This window comes from Odocoileus virginianus, chromosome 8 (assembly GCF_023699985.2).
Source record: "Odocoileus virginianus isolate 20LAN1187 ecotype Illinois chromosome 8, Ovbor_1.2, whole genome shotgun sequence".
Taxonomy (NCBI): Eukaryota; Metazoa; Chordata; class Mammalia; order Artiodactyla; family Cervidae; genus Odocoileus; species Odocoileus virginianus.
The window spans coordinates 24,199,054-24,218,872 of record NC_069681.1 but is presented as its reverse complement, the minus strand read 5'-3'; the positions used below and the strand labels follow the sequence as shown (position 1 = coordinate 24,218,872).

General features: G+C 47.2%; 1 protein-coding gene across 4 annotated transcripts; it reads right to left on the bottom strand.

The window, feature by feature from the left end:
* Nucleotides 1–676: 676 nt before the first annotated feature.
* DCUN1D2 (defective in cullin neddylation 1 domain containing 2) lies at nucleotides 677–19,720 on the bottom strand. Of its 4 annotated transcripts, none has more exons than XR_011489025.1 (9): nucleotides 19,616–19,714; nucleotides 18,285–18,420; nucleotides 16,812–17,029; nucleotides 14,408–14,576; nucleotides 10,480–10,637; nucleotides 7,208–7,338; nucleotides 3,122–3,204; nucleotides 2,035–2,131; nucleotides 677–1,309 (listed from the first exon to the last, which is right to left on the bottom strand). XR_011489025.1 is itself a non-coding variant. In XM_070471357.1 (9 exons), exons 5-9 carry the CDS (start codon nucleotides 11,614–11,616, stop codon nucleotides 1,248–1,250), a joined length of 396 nt encoding a protein of 131 aa, XP_070327458.1. In that variant the 5' UTR covers nucleotides 11,617–11,777; nucleotides 14,408–14,576; nucleotides 16,812–17,029; nucleotides 18,285–18,420; nucleotides 19,616–19,720; the 3' UTR covers nucleotides 677–1,247. The 4 variants fall into 4 exon arrangements, 2 of the variants coding, with proteins under 2 accessions (XP_070327458.1, XP_020752048.2); XM_070471357.1 differs by lacking the exon at nucleotides 10,480–10,637 and adding an exon at nucleotides 11,594–11,777 and having other exon boundaries at nucleotides 19,616–19,720; XM_020896389.2 differs by lacking the exon at nucleotides 10,480–10,637.
* Nucleotides 19,721–19,819: the final 99 nt, after the last annotated feature.

Sequence of the window (19,819 nt, the reverse complement as noted above, 5' to 3'; positions counted from 1 at the left end):
TGTGTTTTCTTTGAGGCCACAGCAGTGGGGCTGGGAGAGGTCAGCGACTTCCGGGCCTTGCACTTCGTGGGGGGCTGGCCCCCCACCCCACACCGCCTGCCTGGCTGGGTCTCCAGGCCTCAGGCCTGAGTGGCTCCTACTTTGGAAGCCAAAATAAACTGCACAGTTTAGGCACACTTTCCACAAATCTGAGTGCATTCCCCTCTCTCGTGAATTGCCCCAGTTTCTGTCTCATAAGTGGGGCCGCGGTGGGGCGACGAGCGTGCCTTGACGTGATTGTCTGCATTCGAGGTGCGGCCCACCCAGCGCTTCTCAAACCACCACACGAAGCCACTTCCAAGATGGGCAGGCGGGTCACGGTGCCCACCTGGACGGCATGCGGGACAGCCGCCCTCCCAGAGCCCCAGCTGGGCGGACCCCCAGGAAGGAAAGGAGGTGGGGGGGGCCGCGCTGGAGGCCAGAGGCTCGGGGCGCCGGCACTCTGCTCCACGCGCGCGCGATGCGGTTTCCAGTTTGTGGCATTTTTGGGGACAACCACGTGTGTTTACCTTCTGAATGTGACTACACATGAAGGGTGGGAGGGTGGACATAAGTACTCACATTACAGACGGTAGGGAGGAGCCAGCAGTTGGTTTTTAAATTTAAATTTATCACAAAAGAAATTCTCACGGAAAAATGTCTTTTTAAATGTAATAAAATAATCTTTTTTTTAAAAAGCATACTTTATGAAGCTTCTTAGGAAGTTGAACTGACACCATTAGCAGTGAACAGACCCCCGACTTGCACACAGTTTCAAGTCGCTGTGCAAACCTCAACAGCCCATCGACCTGCAAAATCATTCCCATGAGCGTCCAGAGAAAAGTGAGGTGAAAACAGAACTGATGAAGCTGGATAATTCAAAAAACTTCCATCTTAATCCTGGCACCAAATCTAAAAACCTCAGCGTCCACAACAGCCGCCTTCTCAGGACAGGTTTCCAGCCGCCTGACTGGCAGGTTCTCAGGTGTGGTTACCGGACCACCACTGGCTGTGAGAGCACAGGGCGGGCAGGGGCTGCAGACAGGCTCCGCCCGCCCCACAAACGCTGCGGTCGCGGAGGGCTCCACAGCGGCAGCTGGGGCCCCGTCTCCAGGCACATGGAGGGTCAGGAAGAAACGGGCGGCAGGCACAGCTGACCAGCGTCTCCTGCAGGACGTGGTTTCTGTTCATCCAAGTCCAGCTCAGTTTTCTGCCGAGACACGACTGCTTTAACCACCTGTGACCACTGGCCTTGCGTGTTCTACAAAATCATCTATAACAGGCCATGCTCCTAAAGGAAAACAAAAGATTTTTTAAAATCGGCAGTTTAGAGTAATATTTTTTATAGTCAAAGGATTTTTTCACAATCCAACATTAATATCTCAAGAGCTCAAATGATTTTAAACTTCTACACGTAAGGAGTCAGCTGAAATTACCCTCCTCGGCTCTGGCTGGCCCAGGCGGTAGGTGCTGTGTGCTGGCGTGCATGCGTCTGTGAGCAGCGCTCACCACCAGCCCCGCTGAGCACATCCACGGTCACGGCCATGCTGGGCAGAGGGGGCTGGGGGTGGACATTCTTTCTGAAGGGGCAGCACCCTCAGTGCAGCAGGTGGGAGAATATTCCCTGAAATGTCTTGGGGGGGGGCCTGCAGGTGGGATGGTGCTCAGGTGAGTAAACATAGGCTGGAACCCTCTGTGTGCTTCCATGGCGCACTGGAATAACCGCTGGCCACGCTGGGATAACCGCTGGCCACGCTGGGGTCAGCCGGCCCCAGTGACCATCCTGCTCTGTGGTCCTGCCTCGGGGCCTCTGCACACCCACCTTGAAAGCTTCAGCTCAGAAGAGTTCCTCCCGACTTTCAACGTGAGTGATGTTTTCTCTTGTGGGATTTACAGGATGTAATAAGTGAGTACTAGCCACTTCATCACTCCTGTCTCACACACGGGGTTGGGCAGGGGTCAACGGGGACCCACCTGCCCACTGGCCATCACCTGAGGTCTGTGGACTTCGCCTACCTTCTTCATCACAGTTGGACATGTCATCTGCGATCATGTTTCCAAAATCTAGAAGAAGGTTCCAAGTGTCCCTTGGGATTGATCTTTTTTGATGCTCCTAAAAGACAAGAGGAAAGACCAGCAGACCGCTGGCTCAGACGGAGCTCTCAGCCTGGTGATCTCAGAACATACTCTGACCAGGAGTGAGGACCAGGTCAACACTGTCAGAAGTTAATACAGCAACAGTGCTTTGGGTCAGTGTTAAGAGCTACCTGATGCCAACGTGCAGATGCAGAAAGCAGACTTACTGAAACACAAAATAAGAATTATTGACTTTCATTTCAAATAGAAAGGCAGCATTTTTTATCTCTTTATCCAACCCTGAAACCAGTTCAGAAACAACGTGGGGAAGCGGCCTCTGGATGCGTCTATTTCCTGTGAACCAGGCGGCTCTCTGCAGGGGTGGGACGCTGGCCATCACTGACACTTCAGACACTGGAGGACCCGCCCCTGCTCCTGGGGGCCCCCAGCTGGAGCAGCCCCGGGTCTCCCGAGGCTCCCAGCCCCCGCAGGCCTGTCTTTGCACACACGAGCGCACGTGTCCACAGATGGCTCCCAAGCTGGTCACGCACACGGCGCATCACGCGTGCTTTCCTGCTGCCCCACACGTGCCCTGGGCCTCCTGCTGCACATGCTGGGGTCCTTCCCCAGGCTGCTCCTGGCGGACATCCCACACACCTCCACTAGAAGGACTGGTCCTCACAGAGCGGGGGGCCCTGAGCAGGACACCACAGCCGCCTCCCGCGGTCAGGGGCGGGCCTGGCGCCCTGCACCCTCCCCTCGGCCGCGGTCACTGGGGGGTCTCGGCCCACGAAGACTGGGGCAGGGACCACAGACGCACAGTCTGGAGATGGCCTCAAGCAGCCTGGCCCGAGACCATGGGCACCATTTTCTGCAGGAGGCAGAGCGTGGCCGCGGGTGGGCTCCCTGGGACTGCCGCTGGGGACACTGGTTCCTCAGGGCCCACAGACAAGCCATCGGTTATTAGGACGGTAACTGCCCCGGCTGACCCCTCATGTGGGGACCCCATAAGCAGGAAGACACTTACCAACAAGAAGGTGTTCCAAAGATCTAGAAACTTAAACCTTCCAGAAAACACCAGATTCCAGTATGCCACGGCCATTTCCAAATCTGGGAAAAAAGAGAGAAAGCGCTCAGTGAGTCCCAACTCCTTTTTCCACAGCACAGTGACCATTTCTTGGCACGCTGGTGTTCACTTAGTAATACTCGGCAGTCTTACCCACGGTTACATGTGGGCTAAGGCTTACAGGAGAGCTCCTGAAGCTGTGTACAGTCTGATTTGGGACCTTGGGGAAAATGGCTTTGGAAAATGATTTATGCACCAGGATATTTGGATGTGTCAATAATTATCCCCCAATTAATCCATTATGAACACTCTGCTTTGCTCATGTACTGGGCTTTCTTAACTGCTGGGCTGACCTGGATATGATTAACTGGATACAATTAACACATACCACTTATATATATATACATTAAAAAAAAACCAGCCCTACGCACTTTCTAAGTGATGAACTACAAGTTTAAAACTTGTTTAGAAAGGAAGGGACACAGTACTTTCCAAATAGACCTTCCTTGCCACGGTAAGAACTAAAATGGAATCTGATTCAAAGGTCGATCCCCTAAGTATCATCAAGACTTGGGATTTCTTAAGGTAAAGCCAAGACAAATTAGCATGTTGTTTGGTCACTAGTAAAAGTCAACGCCCTCATTTTTCCCCAGCTGGAAGGTAGTGACGATTCCACATCTAAACAGACTGACGCCGTGGGCTGCATCATGAGATGGGATGTTCACGGACACAGAAGCTGAGCGTCAGGGCTGCAGGAGAGGGACTCGTTCTATGCTCACTGCAAGGCTGGTATCGATTTATTTCTGTGTGATTGAGGGGCTGAGAAGGTTACTACTTGAAGCTGATACCCTTCAACTGTGTGGGCTAGTGCTCATCACTTTCAGATGATACAACAACAGTCTTGTACTGAAATAGTGCTTATGAGTGCATGCTAGGAGAAGGAATGCAAAAAGCCGATAAATAAATATTTAAGGTAACAAATTCTTTCAACGCAAAATATTCTACTAAACACCTTCCAAAAGATTTTCATCTAAATCTGGTTTGGTCCTACTTGGACAGATGTCATAAAAGCTAAAGCTCTGACCTGAGGTTCCCAAGGTCAATCATTAGAAATGGATGAGCAAGAAATACATGAGTAGTAGCCAACTTCAAATAAAATGCCTCTATTTCATGTGTGTTTAACGTCCATGAGATAACTCAGTCTGAAATAACCTGGAGTCTTAGAAAGAAAGCAGTGGTCAGAAAACTCGAGGAACGGGTAGAAGAGGAGACTGGCTGGACCTTACCTACGGGCCTGTGTCCTGCTAAGCCTACTTCCTTATCACTCAGGAAAACCTACACTCAGCTCATCTCAGTGAGGGGAAGCCTCACACTGAGAATGGAGTCAAACCTGGGGAAGAGAGAAATAAAGCTTCATGGTAGACATTAACTCTGGTTACCTTTGGCTTCATTTGGTCCTAGAAACCCTTCTTGTAAAGTTCCCGATGTGCATATCTGTAAAGCACACAACTCATAGTAGACGCCTGCATTTTCAGAGACCCAGCAGCACCTAAGTAAACAGGCTGAGTGCTGTTCTGATGGACCTGGCCATTTGCAAAACAACAGCAACACTCAAGTGATAGAACTTGAGAGCTGAGATCAAGAACAAAATCTACTCTACTGACCATGAAAGGAATCATCAGAGCAGCTATTTTCTTTCTATAACCTTTGAAAAACGCTACCTCCTGAGTAAGAAAATGATTATAAATGTTCCTAAGTAAAATTTATGTCTGTGATGCTCCATTTAGAATTAGATCATAAAGATGACCATTCTGTCAAAAAAGAATCTTTGGGCTGATGGAAAAATTAGTTAATAATCATGAAACTTTACTTCCTCAAAAATTATGATTTCTCAAAGCCAACTGATTGCGGACTCTAGCCAGTATAAAACTGTGCTAAGCATCTTACATTAAAGCAAAGCCTCAAGGAGTTTTAATTACCTCCTCTACTAGGCTAAGGGGGCTCCACTAGTAGCTCAATTGGTAAAGAATCCACCTGCAATGCAGGAAACCCCAGTTTGAATCCTGGGTTGGGAAGATCCCCTGGAGAAGGGAACGGCTACCCACTCCAGTATTCTGACCTGGAGAATTGCAAGGACTGAACAGTCCATGGGGTCACAAAGAGTTGGACACGACTGAGCGACTTTAACTAGGCTAAAGAAGCAGAAACAGCAACCCACTCTAGTTTTCTTGCCTGGAAAACCTCATGCGCAGAGGGTCCGGGTGAGGTACAGTCCATGGGGTTGCAAAGAGTCGGACACGACTGAGCGCTAAGCAGCGCAGTGCTAAGGAACAACCACAACACAGCACACGCCCCTCTCGCTGCACACGACAGACACACAGGCCTGAAGGGGAGTGTTTCCACCCCTTTCCACTGCTGTCCACACTTTCTCAGGAATTATAGGAACACGTGTATCAACCTCTTTAAATTATATTTAACCCTTCAGAATACAGACAAGTTCACATACTTTGGAAATTGTAAAATCAATTGTTCCATCTGGGGTTCACAGCTGCAAAATTACTGTTTTCTTTTTTTAATTGAAGTACAGTTGCTTTGGGAGACAGTGACGGACAGGGAAGCCTGGCATGCTGCAGCCCATGGAGCTGCAAAGAGCCAGACCTGCCGGAGTCACGGGGCAACAGCAACAAATGACCGCCGCTTTACCCGCTGCGCTGGTCCCCCTGACGGAGCAGCATGAATCTTCCAGGGTCTGCCTTCCCATCGTGACCTCCCTCCGACTCCCCCACACTCATCTGGCTTTGTATCTTTTTAAAAAACCCCCAAAAAACCTTCTAAAATAAAGTGTGATGTTTGTGAAGTGTCCAGGTATGTAATAATTTTCCTGAAGAGGCTGTTGTTCCCTTTAATGTGATTTTATGTTGTCTCAATGAGTCTCATGAAGCAAAGACACAAAGTCAGTAGCTGTTCCAATTCTTCAGTGACTGATTTCTGATAAACACCTTATTTGTCTGTAGGCATAAAGTGGATGATGACTTTTTTCTCGGTGAAGGAATTACGGGATAAATTACAAATTTCTCCTCTCCTGCTGCCTGACTTAGGCAGAGCATTTAAAACAGAGGCTACACACGCTGGGTTCCAGGTTGCAAAAGTGCTTCAAAATACTTCTACTCACACTGAACTTCATGACCAAAGAAAGTAAATTTATAAACTTTAAAATAGGTGATTAACTTGGACTAATTTACAACCTCTTAGAAGTTACGGTGGAATTTTAAAAGCATGGCAAACGTGATGACTTCAGATGGAACAAATGCTGTAGGATCTCCAGGCAGCTCCCACCTCCCCTGCCTGCAGCCCTGCAGCCTTCCGGCGGGATCACCACCCTGCAGGGGAGCCCAGGACAGCCAGGGCAGGCGGCATCCAGCTGCAGTGGGAACACTGCTGGGCGTCTGAGCTGACCTGCATGGCATGGAGGGCTGCCCTGCAGAGCCCTGAGCCAAAGGATCATATGCCATAAAAAGGATGGCTGCTCGAAACCCCGAGTCTGAGGTTCTCTGTGACACGGCAACAGAAATAAGCGGATTTTATAATCCTCAAATAAACCAAAACCTCAAACTGGAAATACAAGCTTAAGATTTTCTGTATATACCACATACGGTAATGCACAAGTAACATTTTGGCAAAATCATACATCTCTGAAAGAAGAAAAATGTAATCCAACACACATCAGAATTGGTTCAAGTAAGTTAACATTAAATCCCCAGCCCAGGACGAGGTTAATGTCACCTGCCCGCGTCTCTAACCCATTAGACAATTACACATCAATGTGAGAGAACGAAGAGTATCTGAAAATTACTTCACATTTAAAATCGTATTTTTGGCTCCGCACATCAGGAGTGACTGCAGGCTGAGTGGCTGGAGCGTGTGGGACTGTCCCAGCGACGAGGGGCGCCCGTCAGGGGAGACCCTGGCGGAGGGGACCGCCTGGAGCCCTGCTGGCCACGCCCGGGCATCCTCTGGAGCTGACCGGCGTCTGGCAGGCATACTCACCCAGCCCCTTCTGCCCCGGGCTCCGAGCGAAGGTGAAGGTGAACTGGTAAAGGTCCTGGAACCTCACCGTGTCCTTGAGCTCCCGCTCCAGTCCTGGCAGCAGGGCTTCCAGCTGCCCTGCACTGTCACACCTGGGACAGGACACAGAGCCTCACGTGGGCGTCGTGGGGTGGCAGGCAGAGCTCCAGCCTTCCCGCGCTCCGAGCGGCCTGAGGCTCGGGCCTGAGGGTGGAGCTCTCGGGTCCCTGCTCTGGCTACAAGGGCTAGAAAGGGCTGGCCCTGTTTGTGGTGGTAACCCCCTGCCCTGTGAAGAAACCAAACCCACTGATTTATATGGAGCATGGACTGCATCTTAGTAGAGAGCCCACTGGGCTTCCCAGGGGTGGTTAAAGAACCCACCTGCCAGGGCAGGAGATGCAGGAGATGCAAGCTTGATCCCTGGGTCGGGAAGACCCCTGGAGGAGGAAATGGCAACCCACTCCAGCGTTCTTGGCTGGAGAATCTCATGGACAGAGGAGCCTGGCGGGCTACAGCCCATGGGGTCGCAAAGACTCGGACACAACCGAAGTGACTTACCGCGCACACAGAGATGTCATTAAAATTAAAGAAGGACCCCACAGAAGCTGCAAGGCTCTCCTCGCTGTGTGGGCTGGAGCAAGCCAGGGGTTAGCCCTGCTCCCGGGGCCCCGCAGAGACCAGCACCCCAGCCCGACGGAGACGAGGCTGGACGAGACGGGCCCTCGCTGAGGGCAGAGCTGAGCCGGCCTGTAGCCTGTGCCGGCCTGGGGGAGGCAGGCCGGCAGACTCAGGCCACTGTCCAGGGCGTGCTTCCTTATGGTGGGCCGGACTTGAAACAGCCAGCACAGGAAAACAACTCTATCGCTCTAAGACTGAATTTTCCTCCAAAAAGTCAACAACCCTTAGGAATATTTAAAAGCCCTCACTAAAGCAGGCTTTAGAACAGTGAAACATAAAATCTGTCATTTATTTAGACTGCCTGGCAAGGAGGAGCCTGAGAGCCACATGTCACTCACCCGCGTGCCCCGGTGAGGCAGGTGGAGCCCGCGTGGGGCTCGGTGTCTGGCGAGTGAGTGGGACCACCACCCCCCTCCTCCAGGCCGTCACCCTGGCTCTTCTCCACGCCTCCATCACAGCATTAGCCCTCCTTGGCAGACCCATCAGTTATCCCTGCTTTGCAGTTAACAAATGGGAACTCCCGCGTTCTACTTTGTGTCTGGGCTTCTTTGTGTGTGCGAGGCTCACCCATGGGCCTCTGGTCGTTCTTCTCTGTCATCTCACAGCATGCCACCGGGTTCACACTGCAACACTGCTGTCCTACAGGTAAGCATTTCGGCTGGTTCCAGTTTTCTGGTCATGAAGAATGTTGAAGGTTCCCGTATGTGTATCCTGGCACACAGTGAATGTGCGAGGCAGACACCCATCCGCAATTCCACAAGTCTTGTCAAACCCTTCTCCAGGGTGACTGCCCACCAGCGACACTCGGCAGCTGCCCTAGAAGGACCTGGGAGGTCCTATTTTGGTGTGCTCTTGACTTGCAGCCCCCTACCCCACCCCAGGAGTGAGGCTGAGTACCTGCTTGTATCTTCACTGGCCCCTTGGAAAGCATCTTCTGTGAAGGGCGTGGTCGTGTTTCCTGTCCGTTCTCAACCAGGTCATCTTTTTCTTGTTTTGTGGGGATTCTCGTCAGCAGAGCATCTCACAGCCCCCACCCCCTTTCCCACGTGCTGCCTCCTGGTGCTATTTCTGGTCAGAAGTTCTGATTTCAGAGCAGAACAATTTACTCACTCGTCTTCCTTGCAGTGGTTTCTGATGTTTCACCACCTGGGCTACTGGACGGCCGCAGGTATTCTCCTATTTTCTAAAGGTTTCTGCCTTCAGCCTTTCGCACTGAGATCTACAGCTCACTGAACTGAATTTATGTTCTGTGTGAGGCAGAGACCAAGACGAACCTTCTCCCATCAAAGTGTTAGTCGCTCAGTTGTGTCCAACTCTTTGTGATCCCATTGACTACAGCCCGCCAGGCTCCACTGTCCATGGAATTCTCTAAGCAAGAATACTGGAGTCAGTGGCCATTTCCTCCTCCAGGAGATCGTCCCACCGAGGGACTGAACCTGGATCTCCTGCTTTGCAGGTGAATTCTTCACCATCTGAGCCACCAGGGAAGCCACCTTTTCCCACGACTAGCCAGTTCCCTCAGGACCCTTTCGTGAAAAGCCATTTTTTCTCCACATCTCTAAAAGGCTACCTCTGCCATAAATCAAGTGTTCTGGAAACACGGGTTTATTTCCTGGCTCTCATCCTGCCCCACCCCACATACTGCTGATCACTGAAAGTGCAAATGTAACACTTAGGTATCAGTAAGTGTCACACACTGATAAAATACCCACCCCTCCCTTTTCTGTTACTACTATAAATTACATTAATTGACTTTGTAATGTTAAACAGATCTTGCATTTCTGGGCTACAACAAACTGTCATGACGATTAATCCTGATTTTTGGTTGACTCTCTTTGGAGGCTTGATTTATTTTGCTGAAAATCTGGTTAGTATTTTTGCATCTTCTGTTCATCATGTGTCTTTTGATTCTTATGACTGAGAAAAGCTTATAATTTTCCCTTTTCAACATGTCCTTTCTAGGTCTTACTATCGAGGTTATGCTAGCCTCAAAACATGCTAGGAGTTTTTTTTCCTGTACTCTTCTCTGGTGTGACACTGGTGTTATTCTCTTTATTAAAAGTTGGGGAAGATGTGCCAGTGAACCAATCATGGCCTCAAGTTTTCTCCTTGAAAAGATTTTAAATTATGTGTTCTGATTCTCTAAGAGTTACGGACCTGTGTCTTCACAGGCCCATTTCAGTAAGTTGTCATTTTTTTTTCATTTATTTGTTGGAGGCTAATTACAATATTGTAGTGGTTTTTGTCATACACTGACATGGATCAGCCATGGATTCACATGTATTCCACATCCTGATCCCCCCTCTCCATCCCATCCCTCTGGGTCTTCCCAGTGCACCAGGCCCGAGCACTTGTCTCACGCATCCAACCTGGGCTGGTGATCTGTTTCACCCTAAACAATACACATGTTTCGATGCTGTTCTCTTGAAACATCCCACCCTCGCCTTCTCCCACAGAGCCCAAAATTCTGTTCTGTACATCTGTCTTGTTTTGCAAATAGGGTTATCATTACCATCTTTCTAGATTCCATATATATGTGTTAGTATACTGTAATGGTCATTATCTTTCTGGCTTACTTCACTCTGTATAATGGGCTCCAGTTTCATCCATCTCATTAGAACTGATTCAAATGAAGTCTTTTTAATGGCTGAGTAATATTCCATGGTGTATATGTACCACAGCTTCCTTATCCATTCGTCTGCTGATGGGCACCTAGGTTGCTTCCATGTCCTGGCTATTAATATAAACAGTGCTGCGATGAACATTGGGGTGCACGTAAGTTGTCATTTTTAAAAGAACTTCTGTATTTCATTTAAGCTTTCAAATTTATAAACATACAGCTGTTCATAATAGGCTCATTTTATCTGTAGGGTCTATAGCGATGTCCCCTTTCTTTCTATATGGCTTATGTGGCATTCATTACTTTACTGGTCTTCTCAAATGTCAAGTTTTTGGCTTTAAGAATCCTTTCTACTTATAGCTTTTTAAAAAAATCATTAAATTACTGCCTGTTTAAAAATTTTAATTCCCTCTGTCTGCACTGAGTTTAATCTCCTGTCCTTTTCACTACTTGCTGAGATGGATGCTTTCCTTACTGAGTTTCAACTTTCTAAAATATGCATCTAAGAAGCTGACTCCTGCATGTTCTCATACAGTTTCATCCCTCAAAATAAATTTCTGTTGTAACTTCTTTCTCAACCCAAGGGTTATTCAGAGGTACAGAATCCACACAGATTTCAACCTATCTAGCGAACTTTTTGTTACATTCCTTAGTTGTACTGTGGTCAGAAAACACATTCTGTATCACTTCAACTCTGGGACATTGTTGTACCTTACCTTATGGCCCCGTTTACAGTCAATATTCATAAATGTCCTTTTTGAAAAGAATATGTATTCCTAAACATCAAGGGCAATGTTCTATTTCCTTTTCCAAATCTTCTATTTACTGCTGATTTTTCACCCACTTAGTCTACCAGTTGGTAAGATGTGTGTGAGAAGATGGGAGGACATATTTTCCACTGTGCTGGCAGATTTATATAATTTTCTTTAGAGTTTTAATTTCTGCTTTAAATCAACTATTACTGTCCTGGTAAAATAAAACTTTTATCACTGAGAGACAGTCTTCAGAATCCTCCTGCCCCCTCTTCCCTCTCCCCCTTGCTCTTTAATTCATTTACAAGACCTTCCCACCTTGCTGTCTCACTCATCCACATACTGGTTGGTTTCTCTGTGTCAAAATGTCTCTAGTGGACACATCATATGAGGTCTTCAGGGAATGTGATTCCAGGTGCTAACACCATCCTGCTCTGCCTGCCTTGGGCTGGAGCTGGGGAACCGGGAACTCACAGGATCTGTATCCACAGAACTCCAGGGCCTTAAGAGGACAGAAGCAGAAAACCATGGAGATGACACCGACCAGACCACTGCAGGACGAGTCTCCAGAAGATTACTAGAGCTGACTGACACTCCACTTTCAATTTTCTGGCCCCTAACCAGCAACTCAGGTGGACAACTGAGGACACCAGTCTCCCATCTCCCCAGGTTGTGGGCCTCCTGAGTAAAAGCACCTTTTCTTTTTCCACCAAAAAAAAAAAAAAAAGAAAGAAAAAGAAAGTCTTTCATTATCTGTAGGATTACTTTTTGCTTTGAAGCTTATTTAATATACTAACAGCCACATCAGCCTATTTTCAGTCAATGTTTGCACAATACTTTAGACTCTGTCCCTCAAACCACTCTGTGCCCTTGTGTCTCAGTTCTATCTGCTGCAAACAGTATATACAGTAGTTGATTTTTAAAAACCCACCTAGCATTTAGTTCACTTACATTTAATGTAATTACATAAATGCCAACATTTTTAGGCTTAAATCCTCCATTTTATCATGGGCTTGCGATTTGTCCAACCAGAAGTTAATTTTCCTTGTGCTCTTTTTTCCCTTGGATTCTTTCAGATTGAATTTTATGTTTTTATAGTGATTATAATATATACAAAGACAGAACAAATATTTTTTCCCACTGTTTTATCTTTTTCATTTTCCCAACAGCATCTTTTGACGCTGTTTTTAACTTTGATCAAGTCCAACTTACCACTTTTTTCATTTATGGCTGGTACTTTTTCTGTCTTTTCTGAAAAAGCTTAACCCAAAGTTATAGTTTCTGAATCTTTGTCTAAAACTTGGTGGTTTTAGTGTCTGGCACAGGTCTACAATCTAGCCCCAACTGATTTTCAGGTATGGTATGAAGGAGCGACTGAGGTTAAGTTTTTCATGTTTGCCCCATTGTGTCAGCATCATTTGTTGAAAAGACTCTTCTTACCCCCCATTGAAATAATAAACACTAATAATCTTGCAGTCAATAAACAATGTGGGAAGACTTTGCTAACTCATCAAGACTTATTCTAAAGCTACAACAATTAAGAATATGTGGTGCTGGGTTAAAGACAGATAAAAACACCCATGGATACAGCAGGGAAGACCCACACAGACAAGTTTTTGTTTTTAAAAATGTCAAGGTATTTCATAAAGTTTATTCAGTTTATCTAAGAATCCTCAAGCACCCAAAGAAAAGGTGTAGAATTAACTGTTAAGGCAGGTATTTTAACCATAGTCAAGAGTCAACAGCCAAGAAAAGTGTGAGGAAATCATAATGAAGCAGACACAGAAGCCAGAGTATTTCTAGAGCTTAGCACTATTTAGAGGCAAACAGTCCTTCATGTCCCTAAAAGCACAGGTTATTCTCCACAGCACAGTTCACTAATACATTCACAAAACTTTTGTTTAATATTTTAAATGGTACTTTCACCTTTAACTGCCCCATGAGGTGTGGAGAGAGAGCAAGCCACTGACCATCACTAACTTGTGACCTTAAATTCTATTCTGTAAACTCCAGATAAGGAGGCGTGAGATGATCTAAAAACATTTTGGGAAGATTCATGCTCAGAATCTTTAAAACATGTATTTAAAATTATGACACTTCATAGGCTAATAGGAATTTTAAAATTTTATTTGTATGATGTATTCCTAGACAATGTCTAAGAAATGCCATTAATTGTCTCTGTAAGAAGCACTTATTTCCAAAAGCTCCCGTTTTGGGACGATTTTAACAGGTGGAGTAACTGTGGTCCAGCAGTTATGGATACTCTTTTAACGGGTCTTTCCGGTTCTAAGATCACTGGAATGTCTCTAGGCTCTCACAGGTGCAAAGAATATGAACACATATGTGATTACAATACTGTTATAAAGATACCTGTTGTTCAGTTGGTTTTATTCAACTTTCGGGAATGTGGGAAGATATTAGAAACAAAGTCTCATAGAACTTATCATCTTACCAGAGTCCTGGGTTCAGTGAAAACAAGCACCCTGTCTGCACAGCCTTAGAACATGTTTACCTAAGGCTTTCAAGCTCCTTTGGGAGCTAAAAATAAGTGAGTTTAAGTTGTCAACACGGAGACCTCAGAGTATCAGCAAGTCAGCAGGCTGGCTTCCACACACTTGCAGTAAGCTTCATGGTTAAAAGTTATTTATGTTATGTGCTTTCATGTACTTCTCTGACTTACCTAATAAGTAAGAAACATCTTAAGGTATTAGTGAACCTTTTACTCCAACTCTAGGTAGAGCAGAGAAGTCGTACAAGCAAAAAGACAGAATGACATTTTATTAATGCTTAATGCAGCAACACAACAAATTATACATTTAGTACACAGTATTATGAAATAAATTAAATGGCTGAAAACAAACAAAAACACCTGGATGTTTATGACAACTCAAAACTGGAAGAAAAAAATTAAAAAGGAGAAAGTGTAACAAAAGGAATTAATCTGAATAAAAATACTGAACAAACCTTAACTGGAATTCAAAAGAAAACCAAAAGGTTTAATAGTACAAATGCACAAGAAATTTGTAAAATATACAAGGACATAAATTGATATGAAATTTACAAGTCGCTGAAAAATAATGTTGAAAATACTTTCTTTTCTGAAAAAGTTTGAACTGAGACCAGTTTACTTACCCAAGTTCTGTCATGCCGTCCACAAATTCCTTTTCGCTAAATTCACATTGAGTTGCAGCCCTGAATTTCCACGCTATAAGCAAAACTGTGATACTGGCAGGATCTAGGCTTAAATCATCACAAAACTGTTGAATTCCATCAATTCCAATTTTATTTTCATCTTGTGGGTCTACAGTTAAAATTAAGGGAAAAATAAGTTAAAAACTTGGATATTTTGAAAAGTATTACTAAAATGGGTGTAAAGAATGTATTTTTAGTACATCAATCAATGCACTGCAATTTTCAAGCATATATGAGAGAAATAGTAACATAATAATTTATCCAGAAAATACTCCTATTTTTAAAATTGAGGTTTCTGGGTTTTCAGAGGGAGAAAAAAAATTACTGAAACTTCTCTGAAAATATAATTATGAATAAAAATTTTGATTTCCCTAGAGTAAAATAAAAATTCAAGTTTACAGATTTTTAGCTTGCCCAAAGCAAACTGCTATGAAAAACATTGCCTGGTGAAGTATTCACAGTAGTTCAAGTTTTTGCCATCACCTTGCCAAGGCAAAAGAAAGATAATGTATTTTTCAAAAGTGATTTTATTTTTTATAGTGCTAATACCACTGCACAACACTTATTTTTTGGTCATTTAGTTTATACACTCATGTTTAACGGCTGAGAAATTCTGGCTTACCCCTCCCCTAATTCCTAGTTTAGAAATAAAACTAAGGAAGTTAGCATTTTTCCATGGGAAAATCAAACAGCGAAGCCTACTAAAGCATCAGTAAGAGTGCACAGTGAGGCCCCACGAGCTCGCCCGTCTCCAGGCCCGCCTGGCGGTGGTCTCCGGGCCGTCTGGCGGTGACATGCCGCCTGCTGTTGTGGGAGGCACCAGAGCAGGCTGTGGCACTTCACTTGGAGCAAGGTCAAGGGCAGCAGACTCTTCATCACACAGGGTCGGACTCCTCAGTGCTCAGCACCACATCTAAAGTACGTCGTTACCCGAGGAGACCACCGGCCCCCATCGCTCGAGCAGTCGCCAAGACCCTCCAACTCTATGCTCCCAGGTTGTGAGAGTGGGCTCATGGCACAGAGGGGCTCGCCACATCCCGACTCAAGCCTGTGCTCCTCACACGGCACACGGTCAGGAGGATGGGAAAATGGGCCTACCGTGCCCTCACCTAACAGCCTTCCCGACAAACTTCACATACGTCATTTCTGGATGCATTAAAATAGCTTGGAGGCACTCATCTGTATACATTCTGTAAGGACAGATGTTTGTCAACAGTCTCTAACTATATATTTATTTTTAGGGCCCAAATCTTGAACTAAAGAATAAAGGTAACTTTTGCAAAGGCAGCTGCACACATCTGAATGACTTATAAAATCAGCTCAGTAATTAACTTAGCCAAAAAATCTAAAGGATACTGAAAACAACGCTCCTTTTGGAGAACTACAAACACAGATCTGCTCTTCTAACCACAGAAGGTTTCTGAACTAAGATTAAAAAAAAAAAGAATGCAATTTTCAGTTGATTTATTTGTATCTAAATAGATTAAAATATACACAGTATATTTTCAAAAGTAAAAAATGAAAACAATAAACAAGAACTCAAAGTCTAGGAAGCTTGTGTTAATACTTGTTTAAATGAGGGTTTTCACTTTCTGCGTTCTATTTTTTTAAGTTTTGGAAACATAAGAGTAACCTTAGAAGCTGCTAGAAAGAAAAAATAACTCAACTCTTGAGCCACTGCCGCCTTCCCACTCAGCAGACCTGACGCCTGATGCGGAACTCGGAGCCCGTGGAGCTGTCTGGATCTGCAAACTTGTTTTGCCTCATGACTGTATTTTGAGAGGGAAAGCGCCATTCTAAGCGCTGATTTCAATAAAAATAACTGCTGTCTCCAACTGACAACACAAGGTCTCTCTGCCAAGAGCTCTTCCAGAAGCTTCTGCCACTGGCACTGGTACAGGACTCTGGCACCACCAACCATGGAGGGCAGGGTGACCTGCACCTCCTGTCAGAACTCCTCGGACGATGTGGAATAGTTCTCAAGCAGCCTTCTCACCAGGTACTCCTGCCCAGCGGAAGTGCTCGGGAAAAGTACTCCTGTAGCTGGCGTAGCCCCCTGGCCTGGACACCAAGCCTCCCACCAGTGACTCCCCACAGCTGACTCAGGCCGTGGATAGGAGGGCTCGCTGCCCATCAGCCTTTAGACTGTGCGCCTTGTCCCACCCCAGCCTCGAGCCATCAGCAGCCACGTTCCGATTAAACTAACTAAACTGTAGAGTTGACCATCAGCAAGGGAGGGGATTGCGCTCCTAACATGGCACACGGTTGGAAGCCCTGGGACACGGCATGGGAAACTCCCAACTCCACCCCGCACCCTGGACGTGCGGTGCCTCGGTGCCCTTACCTTTGTACCTGTTACACAGCCGCTCCAGTCTCTTCCTGTCCACAGAGGCTCTCATGGATTCCCTGTGAACACGCTCGGGTGCAGGAAGCAGCTGTCCGTGGCCAGGTCTGCTGTCTACTTGCTCTGCTCTAAGCAGTGGGCGGCACTTCTCTTGCCAGCCTGAGTAAATGCCATGAACTGGTGGACCTTGTCCTTCTGAGATGATTTAAGCTTATGCTCTGGGAAGCGAGAGAGGCAGGAAAGCCAATGAGGCCGGCCCAGAGAGCCGTTACGGCTCGATTACCAGCACCTACATTGTATCTGGACTTAACTTCTCCCGGGTGACCAGACTGCACTTCAGAATTACAGAAATACAAAGCTTTGTTCCCCACTGAGTAAAAACACTGGACAGCCTTCTGAAAATTCAAACGACAGTATCTATATAGTAATAAATATGGAAAGTCTAAACTCCCCCAAATTAGAAATATCAGTATTCTATGCAAAATACATTTTGATCTTTATCTGGTTCCCTTCGAATGAAGTAGGATGCTGCTTTTTTCCCTTTGAGTCTCAGTGAAACCCCCCTTTCTAACACGCATGTGCCATCTGATGAAGTGAGGCCAGAGGGTAACCCGAGGTCTGCCCACAACACCACAGCCCACCTGTGGGTCCTCCTCAGCGTCAATTAATTTCAGGCCCTAATGACCAGGAGAAGGCCCTTGAGGTTTAGAAACATCATTATTTTAAGTTTTCCTCTGTCTAAAATAAGCAGAACAACACTGATGAAAACACACACATGTAACAAAAAATTGTGTGAAAAGTAACTTATAAAAGTTCCAAAAGCAGGAACAAAAAGCCCGTGATGATTAAGTAAAGATACTAATAATGAGAAGTTCATGTACATGAGACAGAAATAAAATGGAAAAATAGGGCAGAGGCTGTGGGTGGGTAGTAAATAACAAAACTACCCTGTAACTGCACTATATATAGTATATGATGAAACCAAATAGTATTTTGATGCTTCCAGATACCGGAATGGTTAAGGTTTTATTTATTGAAGGTAACCTGATGAAGATGACAGCAGCAATGACGGTGATTCACCAAGGTTGTAAATCAAGAGACACTAGGGCCTTCCCTGGCAGTCCAGCGTCACACTTCCACTGCAGGGGGCCTGGGTTTGATCCCTGGTCAGGGAACTAAGATCCCACATGCCGCATGGTGTGGCCAAACCGTCCCCCCAAACCAAAACCAGACCCATCTGCTGCTGCTGCTAATACTTTATAAAAAACAATAATATGATAAAGGGAAAATTTTTACTTTTAAAAGGATTTATACTGTTTTGTTTAAAAAAAAAAAAAAGATGACACAGTTTACAGAAGCACATAGAATAAGTTGTAACTTACAAAAACATGTAATTGGAAAACAAGATGTAGATGAAGAAATTAGGGAAAAAAAAGACAAAAAATGCCAGAGATAAGATACAGACATGCATACCATATATAAGAGCTGAAAGCTGAAAATTAGGCTCTGAGCTTCTCAGTTGCCAAAGCAAAGATCAGAGGGGACAGTTCATGTCACCGCCTTCTTCAGTTTCAGTGCCAGGAGGAGCTGGGCTGTTTGGAGGTCACGCCTAAAAAATAAATTAATAAAGGTCCATAAATTGGCAGGACCACTGCCTACACTTCAAGCTCTGATGGACTTCACTAAGGCTCACCATGCCAAGGAAATTAAATGATTATTGGCGGCTTTTAAGGGAAGTGGGTGGGCTTTTCCTAAAAGCCTTATCCTCTCAAAATGTACAAAATTCTTGAAATAAAAATGTGGATAATCTAGGAGAAATATCAGATAAATTCTCTAACTTCTGGAAAAGGTCTCAAGACTTTTAACTGTGACCTTGTGAAGAACCACTTCTGTGATGCGGGCATCAAGACTGACCATAGATCGAATTTAGATACGTCTTTAAAATGCCCTTCCAGAGACACCGAATACAACAAGGTCGCTTCCAAGGGGCCGACCCAGTTAACGGTGTAAGCTGAGTCACCCTGATGGTTCTGAGTTCAGTAGGTGGGGAGGGGGGCAAGGAGTCAGACCCAAGTGCCCCCTTCACTCTCCCGCCTCTCCAACCTCTTCAGAAGGCCCCAGGCTCCTGCCCACGCAGCCCCTTCCCCTGGGGAAGCGCGGTCTCCGCTTTCCGGACCTGCTGGACCCCTCCCTCCGGACCGGATTTGCTCCACCTCCTCCTCCGCGGCGCTCCCCACCGGGAGGGTGTGTCCTCACGCCGCCCCTGCCCCTGCCACTCCCTCCTGGACCCCCTCTCCAGCCCCGAGCCCTCTCCCCAGGATCCCGCTGCCAGGAGGGCGAAGGCCGCCCCAGCGCAGCCGGCTGCGTCCTCTCCCTGGCCGCCTTCCGATTCCTGGAGGGCACCCCGGTCTGCCCCTTCCGCACCTCTGGACGCCCCCCGCCCCATTCACTGCGGGGCGCTCAGCTCGCGCCGAGGAGCCGAGGCCGAGCGTCCACTGGCTCAGCGTCTGACGCCGCCACGCGGCTCCCGGCCCGGCCCCGACCGCGGAGAAGGGTCTGGGGCCCCGCGCCCGGGCCGGCCTCTCTGCCGGGTCTCGGCTCCAGCGTTACCGGACCCGCGACTGTCGCGTCGGCCCGGGACCCGGCTTGCCTCACACGGAACCCCTCCGTTACCGCGCTTCCACGACGCCTCAGAGCACAACCCGAAGGCTCCAGAAGCCCCTCCCTCGCTGCCCCCCGCCCCGGGCCCCGCCGCAAGTCTCCGACCCGGTCCTGCCCCCGCCGGCGGCCCCCGCGCCACCTACCCTAGCCCCACAGCGCCCCGGATCGCGCCCGCCCCGCCGCCTGCGCCGTCCCCGCCCGGGCCTCAGCCAGGACACCGTCCAGGGACAAAGGACTCCGACTCCCGGCGCGCCGCGCGCGGCCGGGATCCAGGCAGCGCTAGGCCTCCGATTCCCGGCGTGCACCGCGCCGCCCCGCCCCGGGTCAGGGACACCGCTCCCCGCCTC